The sequence below is a fragment of the Lepidochelys kempii genome, chromosome 10 (genome assembly GCF_965140265.1).
Source record: "Lepidochelys kempii isolate rLepKem1 chromosome 10, rLepKem1.hap2, whole genome shotgun sequence".
Classification (NCBI taxonomy): Eukaryota; Metazoa; Chordata; order Testudines; family Cheloniidae; genus Lepidochelys; species Lepidochelys kempii.
The window spans coordinates 29,404,805-29,426,528 of NC_133265.1; the positions used below are offsets into that span (position 1 = coordinate 29,404,805).

The 21,724-nt window shown below is 40.3% G+C and overlaps 1 protein-coding gene across 11 annotated transcripts in view; it reads right to left on the reverse strand.

Moving 5' to 3' along the window:
* Nucleotides 1-21,724, reverse strand: part of RBFOX1 (RNA binding fox-1 homolog 1) — a 2,436,731-nt gene that overhangs the window by 2,015,363 nt on the left and 399,644 nt on the right. For all 11 annotated transcript variants that reach the window (XM_073362506.1, XM_073362502.1, XM_073362531.1 and 8 more), the window contains exon 2: nt 18,879-18,938. In XM_073362506.1, coding sequence (XP_073218607.1) covers nt 18,879-18,938 — 60 coding nt within the window. The remainder of the gene's footprint in view (nt 1-18,878; nt 18,939-21,724) is intronic.

A 21,724-nucleotide genomic window follows, 5' to 3' on the forward strand; every position in this document is an offset into this window, starting at 1 on the left:
CCTGCTTACAGATATTTTGTTGGCATCTGAATGGCTAGTGCTTTACATCTTCAGAACACCATACAAACATTAAGCCTTTGATCTTACTCTCTGCTTATTTATGTACTGTATAATTTTTTACAGTGCTTCCAAATAATCTGACTGGTTTGACAGGGATGTGTGATTATGCTTGGTACATTCATTCAAAACTATTGGAATCAATGGGAAGATTCTCATTGTGTCACTGGGAGTACGACAAGGCCATAATAGCTTCCACAAGGGCTGCAGAGCATCATTTAAAATCAAGGGGCCATAAATTCCCCCCCCACCCCGCACACACTTGACCCGCTTCACTTCTTCCCTTCTCAGGACCCCCACTTGTGGCCCGAATCCTGGGGCCCGGGAGACCAGACACCCATCCCCACCAAATTTGAGTCAGAGGAGTGAGTCATGATAGAGAGGCAGCCCGGCAAATTTCAGCGTGTGGCTTTGTGACTTGACGTGCAGGGTCACAGCCCGACATAGATTAGACACAAACAAAATGTGGTCAGGCCCTGGCCCGCAGCCTATGTTCAAAAACCTCTAGACCAGAAAGTCTTGGATCAAATTCTGCAACCAAGCTCGGTCATATTCTCTAATCCCTCAGAAAGGCACCACTCTATTGGAAAGAACGACTCTCACCTACCCATAGGGCAACACTTCTTTCTATTCTGAGGTGTACCACCTTTGAAATTAAACTGCACCAACTAAAGGTGGACATTTAGAAGCGGTCATCTCCTTTTTCAATCAGGAGGCACTAGCCTTTGCTGAAGAACCACAGCAACTTTTTCTCCCTTGTGGTTGGAGTTTTATAGGGGCTTGTGTGCCACTCGAGTTAATCAAAAATACAGTAAAATCTCAGTGAGTAGGAAAGATGATTCAAAGTAGAATTAGGTCTCTGAACCTGGTAATTTCTTTCCACAAATAATGTGAATTGAAGCATTTCAGTGTGCACACCCCAAAAATATCTTCCCCCACTGAGCTCTTCCTCATTTTTTGAGCCGAAAGGTGGCAGCAAGCCGTTGAATGTTAATTTACTACGAAAACCATAAGTCTTGTATTATACAAATGAAAAATAGAAATAGCAGAGATGTGTAGAACAATGCAAGGAATGCAGGCCTCAGTCGCATCTAAATGTCTCACAAGTGGGGGTAAACCCAGTCCTGAGTTTGTAACATGCCAGTTCAAATATTCTCCATTCATAGGATAATGCCTATTTTAGAGGATAGGGTGACCATTCTGTAGGAATGAAGCATATGAACTGTAACACCTCCTTGATGGGCAAATCCACTCTCCACAACCTGGCCCAAGTAACCAGAGTGAATGAGTGAGTGTGTGGAGTCCACAACCTCTAAACCACAAAGCAAGCACCATTGTTGGTTTAGGCATCTTGTCTCTCCTTCCTCAGAGGGAAAGGAGAATTGGTCTGCCAGCAACCCCTCTGACACTGCCTTTGCCCCCTTTCATCTTGTGCAGCTTCCCATCCGTGCAATGAAGCCAAGCAGGTTCTACTGCCATGGAGGCATGGGCAGCATTTGCCCCTAAATCTAAAGCCTTCATCCCCAAACACAGGCTGCATAGCCAGGCAGCACATACGGGGAATTCGTGGCAGCCATAAAGGAAGAAATCCTCCATGCCACCCACAGCACAGTACTGAAGCTCTTAATGTCCACTATTCCATGCCAGGGCTTGCAGAGGCTCTGCAGCACATGTAACCACACTGCAATGTAGGAAAGGGCCAGCTGATCAGACATAATGGTGGAGAATGTGATACCATCCCTTCCTACTCCATTTCTGGCCTCAACCTCTAAAGATGCAGTGCATATTGATCTGCAGTGATCCCCCAAACACTGAGATCCACAGCACAGAGGGGGCATAAAGCCACCCACCGCACGGTCAAATCCTGCCCTACTTCTGCACAGTGGAAACTCCACTATTTCTTTTGTCTCTTGAAAGCTCTGTACCCACAGGGTGGGGTGTAGATTTATCTGTCAATTCACAATACTTCATTCTTCACAAACCTCAAGCTCACAAGAGCCTGAGGACAGAAGTGGAGCCTAAGCCACAGGGTTTTATTCACTATTCAGCCCAACTCTTGTGAGTTTCAGAGGGTGTTTTGCCTAAGCTAAAGGCAAGTACGTACTGGTGCTTATGGCCCATTGAAGACACTATCACAAGTGTAGCTTCACACTGAAGAAAATCCTTACTTGAAACGTTTCTGAGTAGCAGCCGTGTTAGTCTGTATTGGCAAAAAGAAAAAGGAGTACTTGTGGCACCTTAGAGACTAACAAATTTATTTGAGCATAAGCTTTCATGAGCTACAGCTGTAGCACACGAAAGCTTATGCTCAAATAAATTTGTTAGTCTCTAAGGTGCCACAAGTACTCCTTTTCTTCTTACTTGAAACTTTTATTTTAGTATCACAAAAAGATTTTTCCCAATATATCTCCACAGTCCTATATTATTTTTACTTCTGCATGTATAGTATTTTCTCCAGAACCAAATCCTGCATTAAAACACTTATATTAGTATATATGAATGAGCATCTGACTGTTACAGTTGAGAAAATGAAAAGATAGCTCCAAAAAGTGCAAACATCAATGGGATCATTGTATTCGTCATCTTCAGGCCTCAGAATTAATGTCAACATGGTTAAATTTCGTTCTGAAACATCCAGATAATTTATTCCTTCTGCAAGCTCATACTGCCTCTCATTTCTTCTCTGATGCCAAAAGCAACATTGCCATCTCCAAACATTCACAAATTGTAAGTCAGCTACCCAAAAACCCTCATGACATTGGTTTAAAAATACTTGAAATTTTAAAAATACATTTTGGATTCTTTTTATTTGCCTCATGGTTTTTGACCCTTTAGGGTTCACTTTTTAAAGCTTTTTTCTGCAGCCATGAAGGATAGAAACTTACTTTATTTTTTAAAATGAAAGCTGAGAGTCTCACATAATCATACGACACCAGGAGCTGGTTCTTTAATAAAAATGACCAAATACCCTAAATTCATGACAAAATTGCCATAGTTGGCAACATTGTAAAAGTCCTAAATAAGTCTGGCTGGAAAACAATAATTCTGTTTCAAGAAAGGAAGACAGAAAGACCAAATTGAGGTTTCAAAATTTGTTTTCATTCCACAACAAAACAGAAATGAGACCTTTGGGAAAAAACATGAGAGCAAAATCCCCCCAGAATAGTCAGTCTGGAGTTAGAGCACTCACCTCAGATGTGGGAAACCCAGATTCAAGTCCCTCCTGCTTTAGAACCATGGTATCCCATATTCCAGATGACTATTCGAGGGGGGGGGAGATAGCTCAGTGGTTTGAACATTAGCCCACTAAACCCAGGATTGAGAGTTCAATCCTTGAGGGGGCCATTTAGGGATCTGGGGCAAAAATTGGGGATTGGTCCTGCTTTGAGCAGGGGGTTGGACTAGATGACCTCCTGAGGTCCCTTCCAACCCTGATATTCTATGATTACTTGGCCATTGGTTAGTTTGGGGTTTCTTTCTCTCTCTCTCATTTTGACCAGAAATCCATCCCAGTCATGGGAAACCTGGCTGATGAAAAAAAGTTTTGGTTTTGACAAATCTGCATTTTTTGACTAGAAAAAACTTTTTAAAATAAATTCCTATCCATATTTAGTCCTAAATATCCCAATCCAGCTGCCGAAACCTCCACCTTCCCCCCATTGAAAAAGGTTACTGCAATGCAATTATCCATTGTCAATTCAAACATTTCTGACACACTGAAAATATGGGGGCAATATAAATTCAATTGAATTTACTATCTAAATAAAATATACATTTACATGCTACTGTGCTGGCTGCATTATTTATTGTGATATATAATTATATTTTTTAGATTTATATTTATATATTTATATGGAAGCTGCTGCAAAATATGCAGACTGCTGCATCTGAGTGCAGCACAATCCAGGGGGTTTTGCTGCAAAATTAAAATCCAGTTTACTGAGGATACAAAGGGTGTGTCTACACTGCAATGTAAACCCAGGGCTAGTAGAACTTAAGTTAGCAGACCCTGGGTTTGTTAACTTAGGGCTTGAGCATCTACACACATTTGTAACCCCAGATTAGAAATTGTTCATCCCTGGGTCCCAACTTGGAGCTGCAGCATCTACATTTCATTATGCAAGTCCAAGTTCAACCACTATATCTCAGACTTCCTAACACACACTTAAAATATGGCTGCTCTAGCCCTTTGCTCATGGTGGAGTGTGACAAAACTTGACTGTCCAGAGGACAAAGAAAGTAAGCCTGTGGGATTGTGAAATACTTTTGGTGGACCCCTGGAGCATGAGTCCAGGAGGACAACATCAGCCCTGAAAAGCAACAGGGATTGGATCCTGGGTCCTAGCTTGATTCAGGCTTGGATGTTGGACCCCATCGGTCCTGGAACCCTAGATCAAAACCCGGGTAATTACAATTTGTGTGTAGATGAAAGAGAAGTAGGTTTGAGCCTGATTTTGAACGCTAGTCTTAAATTGCAGTGTAGACAAACCCAAAGAGGTTTACCTATTATTGGGCACCTAAGCAAACAAGCATAGTATAACGTACATGGCAGGAGCCTATACAAATTTAGTTTCATGGACACGTTTCAAATAATATAGTGGTGGCTTGTAAGCAGGATTCATGCTCATTCTTTCTGCATATTCCTATTCACAGGAAAGTAACTTGACAAAAGATAAGTTAATGTCCTAAAGCTACTCATGCAGACTCTCACAATTAAGGACTGACTTTTCAGAAATAGGACACCTTCCATTAAAAATACTTCTAAAACACCCGAAATATTCGTATTTATATTTCTTATTTGCAACATCAATAAATAAAATTGATTATATGAAAAACTTTGGCAATACAGAAAAGTTTTTTTTAGAAGGTGCACTTTTCTTGGGCTAATAAAAAACCCTTACATTATTTAAAGGGAGATCTATTAAACAGCTAGAAAATTCAGCATTCATATAATTCTATGAACTTGATTCAGCACAGGGTAACTCCATTAATTTCAACAAAGCCGCAGCAGTGTAACACTGGAGTAACAGAGTAGTGAATATAACACCTGTAGCGGCACAGGAGCTAGCAAACAGAGCTGTAAACAGGGGAGTTTCAGTGGGAGTTTGTAAGGGGAGTTTGTATTGCGGTGCTTGTTTGCGGTTTGTTTTTGCTGTGGGTGGTGGTGTTTTGGTGTGGTTTGTGTTTCCCAGATTAACAAGATTTAGGTGGGAGGGCTATGACAGATACAGAGGCAGCAGTGGGAATGAGCCATGTAGTGGAAGACACAATGAAGATGACTGGATGTGGAAGCTGCGGTATGTACATGATCCTGGAGGGGGTACCTGTAAGAGTTTTGTCGGCATGAAATGCCCTCTGATAGAGCTGATGGACAAAAAGATCAGAGGTTTGCAGATGCAGGTGGAAAGTCTGGTTGAGTTTAGAAAGGGGTTTGAGCAGATTATGGAGCAAAGACATGAGGTATCTGAAGGGAAAAGCTCAGACTTGCAGATGGAAGCAGGACTGAGGAATTCTATGGGGAGACTGGGTGAGGAAAGTGATCAGTGGAAGCATGTGACTAAAAGAACCAGGCAGAGGAAAAGACGGGCTAGTGAAGGAGAAATAGAGCTCAAGAACAGGTTTGCAGAGTTGGAAAATGAAAGAGGGGCTCAGTAGGTAGTCATTGAAGATGGAAGGGCAAGGAAGAAGAGAAGAGCAGCTAGTCCTATAGGAAAAGGGGAAGAGTCAATGGAGACTACACCAAATATGAGCCCCAGGAGGATACAGGATGGGTTGAAGAGGATTACAAGGGAGAACAGGAATGGAAAGAACTTGCAGCCAGAGGGAACTGGGGATAGACTGGAGAACAGCACCGTCACCAGGAAAAGGCAGGTCTATGTGATTGGGGACTCTTTACTGAGAAGAATAGACAGGCCTGTAACCAGAGCTGATCCAGAGAATAGAAGGGTGTGCTGTCTTCCAGGTGCTAAGATACGAAATGTAGACCTGAGGTTGAAAAGGATCCTAAAAGGAGCAGGAAAGAATCCCCTAATTATCCTTCATGTGGAAACAAATGATACTGATAGATTCTCACTGGAACATATGAAGGGAGACTATGCTAGGCGGAGGAAGATTCTTAAGGAAATCGAGGCTCAGGTGATCTTTAGTGGGATTCTGCCTGCTCCTAGACAAGGGCAACAAAGGTGTGACAAGATTATGACTATCAACACATGGTTTAGGAGGGCTTTGGGATGTATGGCCACTGGGAGGCATTCATGGACTGAGGACAGTTCTCTCGGGATGGACTTCATCTGAGTAGGGAAGGAAATAGACTTCTAGGATGGAGGCTGGCACAACTGATTAAGAGAGCTTTAATCTAGGAATTTGGAGGAGATGGTTGGGAGGTGTCCAGGCAATCTCCACACCGGATTTTAGCACTGAAAGGGAAGAAAATGAAGTAAAAAAGGATACAGTCGTGGGTAGGAGAATGTATATAAGGAGGAAGGGCAGTGTGGATACCAGTCTAATAGGTTATACTGGCTGTAGAATGTCCATGCCTAATCGGGTACAGAATGTGAGCGAGGCCAAACAGCAAAAATTGAGATGTTTGTACACCAATGCGAGGAGCCTAGGTAACAAAATGGAGGAACTAGAGCTACTGGTGCAGGAAGTGAATCCAGATATTCTAGGGATAACAGAAACATGGTGGAATAGCAGTCATGACTGGAGTACAGGTATTGAAGGGTATGTGCTGTTTAGGAAAGACAGAAATGAAGGCAAAGGTGGCGGAGTAGCACTGTATATCAATGATGAGGTAGAATGTAAAGAAATAAGAAGCGATGGAATGGATAAGACAGAGTCCGTCTGGGCAAAAATCACATTTGGGAAGGAAACTATTAGAGCCTCCCCTGCGATAGTGCTTGGGGTGTGCTATAGACCGCCGGGATCTAATTTGGATCTGGATAGAGCCCTCTTTAATGTTTTTAATGAAGTAAATACTAATGGAAACTGCATGATCATGGGAGACTTTAACTTCCCACATATAGACTGGAGGACGAGTGCTAGTAATAATAATAGGGCTCAGATTTTCCTTGATGCGATAACTGATGGATTCCTTCATCAAGTAGTTGCTGAACCGACTAGAGGGGATGCCATTTTAGATTTGGTTTTGGTGAGTAGTGAGGACTGCATAGAAGAAATGGTTGTAGGGGACAATCTTGGTTCAAGTGATCAGGAGCTAATTCAGTTCAAACTGAACGGAAGGATAAACAAAAATAAATCTGCAACTAGGGTTTTTGATTTCAAAAAGGGCTGACTTTCAAAAACTAAAGAAATTAGTTAGGGAAGTGGATTGGACTGAAGAACTTATGGATCTAAAGGCAGAGGAGGCCTGGGATTACTTTACATCAAAGCTGCAGAAGCTATCGGAAGCCTGCATCCCAAGAAAGGGGAAAAAATTCATAGGCAGGAGTTGTAGACCAAGCTGGATGAGCAAGCATCTCAGAGAGGTGATTAAGAAAAAGCAGAAAGCATACAGGGAGTGGAAGATGGGAGGGATCAGCAAGGAAAGCTACCTTATTGAGGTCAGAACATGTAGGGATAAAGTGAGACAGGCTAAAAGTCAAGTAGAGTTGGACGTTGAAAAGGGAATTAAAATCAATAATAAAAGGTTCTATATTCATATAACTAAGTAGAAAACAAAGAAAGAAGAAGTGGGACCGCTAAACACTGAGGATGGAGTGGAGGTCAAGGATAATCTAGACATGGCCCAATATCTGAACAAATACTTTGCCTCAGTCTTTAATAAGGCTAAAGAGGATCTTAGGGATAATGGTAGGATGACAAATGGGAATGAGGATATGGAGGTAGATATTACCATATCTGAGGTAGAAGCGAAACTCAAACAGCTTAATGGGACTAAATCGGGGGGCCCAGATAATCTTTATCCAAGAATATTAAAGGAATTGGCACATGAAATTGCAAGCCCATTAGCAAGAATTTTTAATCACTCTGTAAACTCAGGGGTTGTACCATACGATTGGAGAACTGCTAACATAGTTCCTATTTTTAAGAAAGGAAAAAAAGTGATCTGGGTAACTACAGGCCTCTTAGTTTGACATCTGTAGTATGCAAGGTCTTGGAAAAAAATTTGAAGGAGAAAGTAGTTAAGGACATTGAGGTCAATGGTAAATGGGACAAAATACAACATGGTTTTACAAAAGGTAGATCATGCCAAACCAACCTCATCTCCTTCTTTGAGAAAGTAACAGATTTTTTAGACAAAGAAAACGCAGTGGATCTAATTTACCTAGATTTCAGTAAGGCATTTGATACAGTGACACATGGAGAATTAGTTAAATTGGAAAAGATGGGGATCAATATGAAAATTGAAAGGTGGATAAGGAATTGGTTAACAGGGAGACTACAGGGTGTCCTACTGAAAGGTGAACTGTCAGGCTGGAGGGAGGTTACCAGTAGAGTTCCTCAGGGATCAGTTTGGGGACCAATCTTATTTAATCTTTTTATTACTGACCTCGGCACAAAAAGTGGGAGTGTGCTGATAAAGTTTGCAGACGATACAAAGCTGGGAGGTATTGCCAATTTAGAGAGAGACCGGGATATCAGTCAGGAAGATTTGGATGACCTTGTAAACTGGAGTAATAGTAATAGAATGAAATTTAATAGTGAGAAGTGTAAGCTTATGCATTTAGGGATTAATAAGAAGAATTTGAGTTATAAGCTGGGGATACACCAATCAGAAGAAACGGAGGAGGAGAAGGACCTTGGAGTATTGGTTGATCATAGGATGACTATGAGCCGCCAATGTGATGTGGCCGTGAAAAAAGCTAATGCAGTCTTGGGATGCATCAGGAGAGGTATTTCCAGTAGAGATAAGGAGGTTTTAGTACCGTTATACAAAGCACTGGTGAGACCTCACCTGGAATACTGTGTGCAGTTCTGGCCTCCCATGTTTAAGAAGGATGAATTCAAACTGGAACAGGTACAGAGAAGGGCTACTAGGATGATCCGAGGAATGAAAAACCTGTCTTATGAAAGGAGACTCAAGGAGCTTGGCTTGTTTAGCCTAACTAAAAGAAGGTTGAGGGGAGATATGATTGCTCTCTGTAAATATATCAGAGGGATCAATAGCAGAGAGGGAGAGGAATTATTTAAGCTCAGTACCAACGTGGACACAAGAACAAATGGATATAAACTGGCTATTGGGAAGTTTAGACTTGAAATTAGACGAAGGTTTCTAACCATCAGAGGAGTGAAGTTTTGGAATAGCCTTCCAAAGGAAGCAGTGGGGGCAAAAGACCTATCTGGCTTTAAGATTAAACTCAATAAGTTTATGGAGGAGATGGTATGATGGGATCACATGATGTTGGCAATTAATTGATCTTTAAATATTCATGGTAAATAGGCCCAATGGCCTGTGATGGGATGTTAGATGGGGTGGGATCTGAGTTACCCAGGAAAGAATTTTCTGTAGTATCTGGCTGGTGAATCTTGCCCATATGCTCAGGGTTTAGCTGATCGCCATATTTGGGGTCGGGAAGGAATTTTCCTCCAGGGCAGATTAGAAGAGGCCCTGGAGGTTTTTCGCCTTCCTCTGTAGCATGGGGCACGGGTCAGTTGCTGGAGGATTCTCTGCTCCTTGAAGTCTTTAAACCATGATTTGAGGACTTCAATAGCTCAGACACAGGTGAGAGGTTTTTTGCAGGAGTGGGTGGGTGAGATTCTGTTGCCTGCCTTGTGCAGGAGGTCGGACTAGATGATCATAATGGTCCCTTCTGACCTTAATATCTGTGAACTTCTGAGTTCAAATTTGTTATATTTGCATATAATATCTGTCATTAACAGCAGGGAAGAGCAGCCCATCATAAAAATATCCGGAGAAACTGATCAGATTCTGGAACCGAAGACTTACTGAATCATTCATCCTCAAATCCATTTGAATTCTCCTCTCTCAACCCCCACTTTTTAGTACTAGATTGTTCTATAAGCAGTAATTTGGTATATTTGAGAAACATGCATTCCTTCTCATCAATCACAACACACAACTTCACAGGCAACCATACAGATAGTATAATTCAAAGAGAAATAAACTCAGTTCTTAACTTCAGTATTTTTATGCCACAATTGTGTGACACTAGAAAACTCAAACAATATATTAATTCTTCTCCATCGCCTCCCTTCAATAGCTCAATCAGTGCAACCAAAATTGCATGCATAATTCTTTGTCCAAAACAGGCACAAAAGTAATAATTAAAGTTCTGTAAATTATTGAAGAGTCAAGCAAGGCAACTGGAATCCTGTTTTTAAAATGGTATTCTGACAAATGTAAGCCTTTGAAGAGTAACAGGTTCTTGTAACACAAGCTCCAACAAAGAAGATTTGATCACAAGAATCAGACTCAAAAATTTCAGGTAAATCTGTTACCTACAAATAGCCAGAACAGCCTTAAAATTATTCTGCATGGTCTTGATTATTCAGTGGAGTAATGCAACCTCTTTTACAATGACAGCAGTAAGCATTTTTAAATGCACGGCTCAGATCATTTTCTGCTCCAAATAATACATTCTTCCACAAATGAAATCTTATTCCTCAAATCATTAATTTTCAAATGACATGAACCTAAATTGGATTCTAAGAAATTAGAACAGAGATGGAAGCTTTTTTATAACCACAGTCTTTTAATGTTATTTTAGAACTAACTCTTTAAGAGACTCTGACAAAGGCTCTGATAACTTCACTGTAGCTATTCAAACATCAAAAGAAGCTGTAGCTAAGAAAGGACATATACAGGTAGGAAGACCCAGGAAACACCTTCTTTTAACTTGACCTTCTGTGTTGAAACCAGGAAAAGAACCGGTGTTATCACTAAACATCTAATAATTAAATTTTGAAACAGTTGTTTTAAACCAAAACCTGAACTTTTTCAAAAAACTGTCAAAATGTCCCATTTTGACATTTTCAAAACTAAACTTTTCTTCAAATTTTTTACAAAATGGTAAGTTTGTTAAAACTGACCTTTTCTCAATCTGTTGCAGTTCCAATGAAGCTGCATTTTCTGATGCTAAAGATTTCATTTAAAAATTTCCCAACCAACTCTACTGATGAACAAATAATCAATAGGCATCAAAATACCCCCAAATCAATACCCTAAAGTCTGAGAAAGTACAATTCTGTTCCTCAAAACACGTAAGTACAAAACTAAAGCAGTAACTTCCTTAACTTAGAATCTGATCTTGCAAATATTTTATGGTTATCTTCACTCACAAGAGCGGCAGCAAGAGCCAGGAGTATTAGTAATACCTCTCAACTCGTCAAGGCTCAAATGCCAACCACAGACCCCCATGTGTGTTTCCCAGCAATTGAAAATCCTGTTCGATTTCTTTCTATAACCTCAGTTTCATCGTTCTTCCTGTGATGTAAGTAATTTTCAATAATGAAAGCAAGGGCACACAAATTTGCGTGGAAGGAGGGCAACTTTGCGACTCAGTGAATGACATCTCTCAAAATGAGGTACATTTGGAGAGTAATTGTGGTGTTAACTTAGCACCTCAAGGCCTCAATCACAATCAGGGCCACATTGTACAAGGCAGCGTACAAACACAGGAAGTGAGAGTCTCTGTGCCTAAATAGATAACAAGAAAAAAGAGTGCTGTTATCTCTTTTACTAAAGAGTAACAGAGGCACAAAAGATTAGTGGCCGTATTCACAAGGACTTAGGCACCTAACTGGCATCTTAGGCACCTAAATCCCACTGGGATTCACAAAACCCCTGTTCAGAAGCCCCCAAACCCCGTAGGTGCCTAGAATTGTTTGGCATCTACATGTTTGCAGTAGGAGTTCCCTACGCACCTATATTTATGCCTTTAAGCACACACACAGTGCAGCCCCACACCAGGTATCATGACACATAAGCACCAGAGTGATGCACAAACCATGAGAAGATAGGCATTCTTCTGCTTAACTCACCTGCAGGGCCCGATCTGGTAAGCATATTCAGATCTCATTTACTGGATTGGGCCCCTCTAGAAAAGCTTACGAAAAATGGCAGGAAGGGGTGGATCAACTCCCTCATAATATCCTAACTGCTGGACTAAAAGTTAACATGGGATGGGGGGAGATGCTGGTTCAAGTCCCCTTTCCACCTGAGGGGGAAGAAGGGATTTAAATTAGGATTTTCCACCTCTCAAGTGAGTGCCGTAACCATTGGACTACAGGATGTTCTAACATGGGACTCCTGTTATGCTGTTCCACTGTGGATAAAGAATATAACAAGTCAATAGAGCAGGGTGTCCTCACTTCTTGCTCAAATGGCATAGGCACCTACCGCCAAGAGGGTTTTCAGCTGAGAATCCCAAGCACAGGTAGATGCCTCCCTGCAGCCCAGTCTTAGCTCCTATCTCTGAGAGGGGCGGGGCTTAGCACACCCCCTTCAACTTGGCACCTCCTATTGGCTAGGTTTGGTAAAAGGTGTCACCAAGTGTGCTGGCTTTTGAGAATGGCATTCTGAGGCTCCTCTTTCCCCACATTCATTGTACAGGAGCTAAGGCGCCTAACACAGTGAATCTGTGTGAATCTCAGTGATTTTCTCAGAACCTAAAAGATTGTGATACTGGGATTCACCATGCCTGAGTTTCTCTGGGAATCTAACCCTGAGTGACTTGATCAAGGTCACACAGGAAATCTGTGGCAGAGCTGGGAATTTAACCCAGGTCTCATGAAACCTAATGCAAACTTAATCTCAAGACCATCCTCCCTCTTAGCATTGCACACTGGTAAGAGGTGTCCTTCAGATTCCTAAAGGAGATTTTTTTTCTCGTGTGTCTTAGTGATCTCCAAGTATGGTAGGGCAGGTGAGCTGCTTGAAAATGTTTATGGGACAAGTTCAATAATGAAGCAACTATGTCTGAGTATTTTTTTATATACCATTGGAGCCAAGGATGAAGAAGTCTCTAATAAAGCAGCTGACTGCTATAAAAGTCTCATTTTTGGAGGGGATTACTACTATTATAACATGTATTTGATACTGCCTTAAACTGGAACAGCTGCACAGGAATATCTTTTCCTTGATGGTTAGCAACCGTTTTCCCCACGGATCAGAATGCAAGAATGTGTCGTTTCAGATCTCTGGAATGTCCTGTAGTAACAACTGTATTAGATTAGAGTTCTGTGTTATGCAAATTAGAGTAGATTGTTGCTGCTGTTTCACAACCAACTGGCTCACACTGTAGCTCTATGAATTTATCATCTGTTGTAATTCACCTCAAGCATTGTGTGAAATATGAATCTATGTATCACATTTTGAGAAACAGGAAATGAAGAAGGATGAAATAGGATACATGGTTTACAGTAGAACATATCTTAATTTTCAGTGGTGCTGAGCACCTGCAGTTCCTGCTGACTTCAAATAGAGTTGCAGGCAATTAGCATCTTTCAAAATCATGCTCATAGTGTATACATCATTTTATGGAACACTCATTTCACAGCAGATATGTAATGTTGTGTAAAATAGTTAAGTAAATGGTAAGTGCCTTATAAATAAAGACATACATGCTCATTTCTGTCCTTTAAATCCTATTCAGTGTAATTTTCAATAAATGATATGAGCACCTACTGCAAGTACTGTGGAATTATGACATTCACCAACCTCTTCTCTATGTACCTCCCCTCACTTAAAATTTTATATTGTAATGATGCATCTAACTACCATTTTTATATTGATGAAGCATGTTGTAAGAACTGCACAAATAGAGGAATCATTTTTCTACTAGTATTTATTCAAATTCAAAAGCCAGATTTATATATGATCATTTTTGTAATGATTTCATGGTCATCTTTTTTGCACATATTCCAGCATTACTAGCATTCATACTAGTGTAAAAGGAACGCTTCGCTCACATGCTTCACATTTTTGCCAAAAGCAAATTTATACACATGATTTTAAATCTCAGAAATACTTGATTTGCAAATTCTAAATCAAACTCCCGAAGATGTGTGCTGCATTGATTAGTTACATAAAATCAATCAGGAAGAATGAAGAATACCTCAGGACATAAACACCACACCATAAATTGTGAACATTCAGAATTTACAGAGATAATCCATAAAACAAGAATTATTCATTGATTATATTCGGAAATCAATTAATTTGGTCCCCTTTACAGACAGCAAACAGGAAAAAACAACAAATTCAACAACTTATTCATTGTCAATTCTTACTTCGCTTTACCAAAAAGACCTAGCTTTTTTAAAGCTTTCACTCATCTATTTCTGCACCCTCCCTGCACTTGTGTTTAAAACATCAACATTGAGCACCATCTTCACTTTATTCATTTATACCATAAATGTAAGTATGCTTCTTCTTAGCAAGGGAAGTGCCCTAACACACTTCTCTAGTGTTCCTCTCCCATCCTCAACTCAGTCCTACTTTCACTTCTCAGCTCTGATCTTCAAGTCATCCTCAAACTTTTTTGCATAGATTGGATATTTATCCATAACACACACTACAGAACTACAAGATAATGCAAGAGCAGTGATTCAAGCAAAAGTACCAATTTCACTAAAGGCTAGACTGAAAATTGAGTTGAACCAAATGATAGAAAACGCTATCATTTTCATCTCACTTTACTACACTCTGCAAATCTGCCTACTATCACCTCTGCAACAGTGGTCGCATCTACCATTAGCTTGACACTAACTCTGATGATCTCTCCTTCATGCATTTGTCACTTCATGCCTTGATTACTGCAACTCCCTCCTTTTATGGCCTCACAAAGTCATCCATATCCAAACTACTGTCTGTTCAGAATACTGCAGAACAGCTTCTCCCCTGTTACATGCAAACACTATAATATAATCCCTGTCACAAGAAAATGAATTACTGATGGGTTTCTCCATGTCTAAAAAATTTGGAATTACTGAGGTAATAAAAAAAATGAGTCTGTATGCCACTTAACTGAACCCTCAGTCCAACTCATTTTCTTCCTGAAAATATGTATTAAACTCTCAGGTAAAACTAAGTTTTTTATTGAGATCTCCTTTGCCTGCTTTTCCCTTGCCACTGCAAAATTCTGGTAACAATCAGAAAATCTGAGTCTGTTCTTAGACCTCCTCTCCTCCCCCTGGCTTTCTTTTTTTTTTTTTAAATAAAGTCAATTTACTACTAGTGAAATGTACTAGACTGACAGCACTGGAAATTGAAACTCTCTAACAGAGAGGTAGTTCAGTCTCCATGCTCATTCAGTCTTTGGCTTCTGATGAAACTGGAAAGAAGGACGCCAATTAATTCCAGATGAGGTGCTGGCTTTTTGTAATGTGGACAGCTGTCCACTGGAAAATGGACTGAGTTCATGGACTCATTTCACATAATCTGGTTAATAGCTATGTGGTAATTATCTTTTGATCCTTATCCAACCTAGATCGTGTTTGAAACGAAAACCTACAGGTGAAAGACTTCACATTTGGTATCACTTTTTGAGCTATCAATTCTCTGTCAGGGAAATACACAGTTATGCAAACATTGGGCCTAGTTCTGCAAAAACTTGTGTGAGAGAGTAACTCATGAGAATAATCTCATTGAATTCAATGAGACTATTCATAGTAAGTGTTTGCAGAGATGTGCCCAAGGCTTTGCACAGTTAATAGTAGTATTATGTAACATACAAGGTGTCTAGTGTATTTTTAGTTGCACATATGTGAGTCAGGCACTCAGGATATAATGCTCAGAATAAGATCTCTAAATGTTTCAGAAGGCAAAGTACATAGTACAGCACTTGAGGAGCAAGTAAAAACATCAGAACCATCCTAATAAGTCAACCCAGTGATCCATATATAGCAATATCATATATCTAACTATAGCCAATACAAATGTTTCTGATGAAAATATGAACCCTCACAGTGAATCATTTGACATACTATATTATTGGGGCAGATTTCTTCCTGACCTAGTCTGCTATGTCAGCATCTGCACTGAAGCATGAAAGCTGATAATTATCTATCCTTCCTTGTGTACACAGATCTTCTAAACGTGCTCAGGTAAGTAGTGCTTATTGACATGAATAATTCCATTCATTTCCATTACATGGGCAAGAGTTTGCAGGATTTGGTCATTCAGTTCCTTTTCCACAAAGATTTGTGCCTCACACAAGTCAAGTTTTAAATGGAGGATACAGCTCTCCTGGATAATACAGAAATTTGATACAGAAATTTAGAAACATCTAAAATGTTTGTTGCATGCAACTGGATACACAGTTGCCTAGATCTCTCAGTTCCCCATATCCACTGTGAAATTAGACAGTGCCATGACACACTGGTGTGTCTTAATTATTGTACAAAGAAATCAACTAACTTAGTAATAGCTGACTGCAATTTTCTATATTATGAGGAAGCTTCCCTGTGGTGCCCTTATTGTATTAGACACAAGACAAGACAGTATCAGAGCTATTAGGAAAACCATTATGACTTGGCCCTTGACCTGGTTAGTGTACACACTAGAGCAGAGTGAGGGGGCTCTAAATTGCACCTGCTGGCTGTAGTTCTCAAGGACCCCAGATGGAAACAAACAGAGCATGCTCCCATCACTAAAACACACGTCTCCAACCCTAGCATGCCCCACGTGCGGTGCTGATGCAGGCATAGGAGACTGCTCCTCCAGATTCTGCATCTTCTGGGGCCTCCTTCCCTCTGGGAAAATTCCCAGCTGGTTAATTGTGAGAGATTTATACTCCCCTTGTGCTGCTCAGGTGATATGCAGGAAGAAGAGCAGAGCAGAGAATCTGCTTTACACACACACACACAAATCGTTTTATAAAATGTGGTAAAAAAATACATACTTTTACCATTACGGGATCATATTTAAAAGCGTGAAACCCATTCTGTCACTGTTGCTTCCTGCAACTACAGAGTCAGCAGAATTAAACCCAGAGTTTAGCATACTGACGTGTGTCTTAGAGGGATTTTTTGCTGAATACTGTTCATCCGGTGCCCCCATTATGCTATGTAGAAGGTTCACATGAAGAAAGATTTACACATGCAAGTTCCAAAATAAATATTTAAAAAAAAAATCAGCAATTCACTTTAGCCAGTTAAGAAAATGCACACACAAGTTCCTGCTCCAGTATGATTTCTGATCTGATTTGAAAATGAGCTAACTGGCATGTGAGTGACATTTCCTCCACAGATTTCAGAGTAACAGCCGTGTTAGTCTGTCTTTGCAAAAAGAAAAGGAGTACTTGTGGCACCTTAGAGACTAACCAATTTATTTGAGCATGAGCTTTCGTGAGCTACAGCTAGCTCACGAAAGCTCATGCTCAAATAAATTGGTTAGTCTCTAAGGTGCCACAAGTACTCCTTTTCTTATTTCCTCCACAGATATGGACTGCAACACAGTAGTCCCCTCCTGAGTCAAGATTCCAGCCTGTCTTACAGTGGTGTGAATACAAAGTGACTCCCCCAGATCCAATGGAGTTGTGCTGTATTTTACAGCACTATAATTCAAATCAGAGCATAGCCCCAGTTGTCTAGCACAGACATTCTTACAAAATGTGAACACAAAGATTCTGTAGTAGTTCACTAAACATTATGTGGATATGACATTGGTATAATACACTTTAGAAGTTCTAGTTAGAAAAGTCTGTAATAGCAGCACTGAAGTGTGACGGTTAATCTGTGTCAGTTGTCTTTGTTCTGCAAATTGCTTGATAGAGCAGTACAAATACCTCTATAAATGTGTTCACCCATTTCTGGCTAACCGTGGCTTTGATAGAATACATCACTTCCAGAAATGAGTATTAGGCTCAGTTCAGGAATGACATTTCTTCAAAAATTAAGTCACTATATTATGGAACCAATGAGTCAACCTTCTTGACATCCCAGGACTTTGAGGAAGAAGGGTAGTGTCTGATAATCTAGTGGTTTGGTGTTCATGATTTTAGAACAAAATCACGTAATGAAATAATCTGAGCAGCTCTACAATTATTTACACCTAACCCCTTTTTCAGCTTCATCCATTACCAAGTTTAAATGATTTTATATATACACATACATGCATGAATAAGCCACTGAAACCAGAGGAATTTTACTTTATATGAGCTGCACAGGTATAACAAAATATTAATTTCCTTACCACGTGACTTGACTGTTCTCTGACTGGTATTATCTGTCTGTTACTATTCATGCTACATTGTTAAACCTGATTTAGTAACTAAGAATAATGGCTCACTGTGCCTCAAAAGGCACAGCCCTGCACATTTGGTGCAGTGGGAATATCACCAGGACACACAATCACTCATGGAGATCTGAGGGAGCACAGCCACTGTACCACCATACTGGAAAGGGTAGCATGTTCTTCTTTATGAGCCTGGCCATCTCTCATGGCTGGTGGTAAAGCCATGTAGCTGGACCTCTTCCTTACCCCTGGGCCCACCCCTTTATGGTGGAGATGCTACTAGTCAGGAGCAATCCTTGGCATTCAAGAAACTGCAAAGGCTGCTGTTGTACACAACTTCTCTCTCTTTCCCCAGGAGTCAGACACTGCCTCACCCTAAATCAGTCTGCTAATGCAATGCAAGCACTAACATAGAAGATGGATTTGCTGGATCGCTAATGAACTCAGATTTCAGTGATTCAAGTCAACCATCCTCAGTTTGGTGAGCAGATCAAATGTTTGCTCATACCATATATTCAAGTATTTGAGAACATTTAGCAAACTCAAACACAGTTACTTCAAGAGCAGTAAGATCTGTCTCAGGTAAAATCGCTTCCAGTGATTGATAGCTGAAGCACTCTAGAGAAGAATGCAATCTGTACAGCAAAATGCTTTTACTTACTGGACCTTGAGGACTGTTCCTGGCACTGGAAGCCAAAGCCACATTGTCAGATTTATAGTCCTGAAAAGAGGCAGGGAGGGAAAGAGATTAAACAGAATATTTAGTATTTTACTTAACAAAAATTAAAATCAGCAAAAAGTACATTGCAAAGCAGAGCTCAGAACCCACGCTCAGGGAAGAAGCTATTGATAAATACTATTAATTTCAGTTATAGCCATACCTATTCATTTTAGGTACTTGTATGGCTCACATTACCTTAGTATCTCAGTGCCTTTTAAAAAAAATATAGCCATCGTCATGACATCTCTGTGAGGCAAGGCAGTACCACGATCTCAATTGTACAGATGGGGAACAGAGAGACTAAGTGATTTTCCCAAGGTCTCACACGAAGTCTGTGGCAGAACAAGAAATTGAACCATGGTTTCCTGAATCCCAGGCTAGTAACAAAACCATATAATCCTCTATCATGTGATGTATTGATATAGTATTATATTAGTACTAAAACCTGTATTAATTTTGTATTCATAATTAACTCATAACTCAAAGTTTGCACTTAAATTAGTTGCAAAGAATATTGTGCAAACTAATTTGTTTTACTTATGATGCTGAAGACAATGTGTGACCATAAAACTAAAATAAAATACTCTCAATCCTTATATTTATTCCAATTTGAGGAGTCGTGTCTCATCCCAATGAGAATGGTTCAGAACAAAGTTACCTCCACATCACTATCTTCCAGGACACAGTAAGTGACTTCTTTTTTTAAACTTTACACAAAAAGTACTAATTTTTCCACCTGTTCTAATTATGAGTTGTAACTTACCCATTTTTCACCTACCCACAAAATTATATCATAGTGTCCCTCTATGCCTCATTAGATACCATCTGACCCATTTCCTCTCCCTGTTGTATATAACTTCTGAATTTGCCTTACTAGGGTCCACGCTCTAGCGCTGTGCTGCTAGAAGTGACAAGTACAACAAGAAAAGCAACTTACAGGAAGGTCAAAAGGTGTAACTTAATGCAAGTAAATAATTCAGCATGTGAACTGATGGGGATGTGTAACCCACACACCTTTAGCTCATGCGGTAGAGGCTCATGCGCTAAGCTCCAGACGTCCCCAGTTCAACAACTAGGGTCTGTCGGTGTTACAGATGCACATAAAAATGTAGTGATATGGTAAAAGCTTGTGGGACATAAAATGACAGTTCTATAAGAGAGGAATCCTACTTTAACACACACCTTCTTCCAGGCACATAAATTATGTGAACAGACTCCTCGTTCAATAGGTGTATATAGGCTTAAGTGAATCTAACTGATTCTAAGGGAGTTCAGCTCTACCTGAAGGAGTGCAAGTGAATCTAAATTACATCACCTTACCTGGCACTTGCAAATTTTGTCCAGAATCACTAGATTTCTTGGCTCGGAGCCTGGTCCCCACTGTAATCGCTTTATGTCTCCATGGTATGAAGGGGGCAGAATGACCCCAGAGGAACACCCCAAGCACACTGGGATAGTGTATGCCTCCCTACAGCCCTTAGCTTTGGGGTATGCTCAGGGTGGGAATAGGAATGGCCAGAACTACACTCTAGCAATTTGGTGCAGTAGAGCAGCCCACAGGCAAGCACGTAAGGCTACCACAAGTTACAGCAACCCCTGGTGCTGCTCTAAGATATATTAGGGACTACACTGGCTCTTGGAGTAACCTAAAATGTGGAAAGGGAGGAAGAGAATGTTCTCTGGGTTCAATTCCCCACTTCACCTTCCTGTATCACCTTGAGTGAGTCACTTAGCATCTCTGTGCTTCAGTCCCTGGTCTGGAAAAGGGAATAATAGCCCTTCCCTATCTCATCAGAGTGCTGTGAGGATGAATACATTAATGATTGTGAGGCGCTAAGAAACTATAGTAATGGGGGCCATGTAAGTTCCTTAGATAGATTACTAGACGTACTGAAGTTTCTAAATATGCACTAATTCCAGAAACCAAGGGGTTAATCAATTTAGGTATTCATTTATTTTTTGCAGTGAAGCATTAGAAAATGGTTTGCATATTGTAATTCTGATCTGTTCTTTTATTATTAGCAATGCCTGCACACTTGTACTGATATTTTGAGTCAGACCTTCAGGGGCTAGTTTCCTGTCAGTAAGATTAGGTAGCATGCTGAAGTGAAGTGGTGCAGCCAGTTTAAATGTTCAGGAATGAAAGTCTGATGAGCTGAAACTGGTGTGGGCCCAGTGAAGACGAGAGCTACTGGGTCTTGAAAAGATATTAAGCTTTTCATTCCACAGAGAACTTCTCATATAAATTACGAAGTTTTGAAGTAGACCAAAATAACTAAACAATAACAAGCGATCTTGTATTTATAGAAGAATGTAGCATGGTTTAGTGGATGGAGCACAGTACAGGGGGACGTTTGTTTCTAGTTCCATTGCTTCACTAGGTGACCTTGGATCATTTCACTTCGTGTCCCAGTTTTCCCACCAGTAAAATGAAGACAATCCACTTCCTTATCTCAATAGCGGTTTAATTCATTAATGTTTGTGAAGTTGGAAGAAATCGCTTGGAGGAAAGGCACCTAGAAATAAATGCAGTTTTGCTCCTGGAGCCTTGCAGAATTTATGGGTAGAAGAGTCAACATGGCCAATGGAATCAAGAACATTCTCACCATTCTTAACACTTCACCATTTAAATATCAAGGTATGCAAGAATACACTTTATCCAATTACTGTATTATAGTCTTCCTCTCTCTAGAGCCAGCATGCTAGTTGGCAGTCTGTAGCCATATTATTAAGAATCTGTGTGCATCCCAGTCAGTTTATATATTGTTTACACTTTGTACAACGTC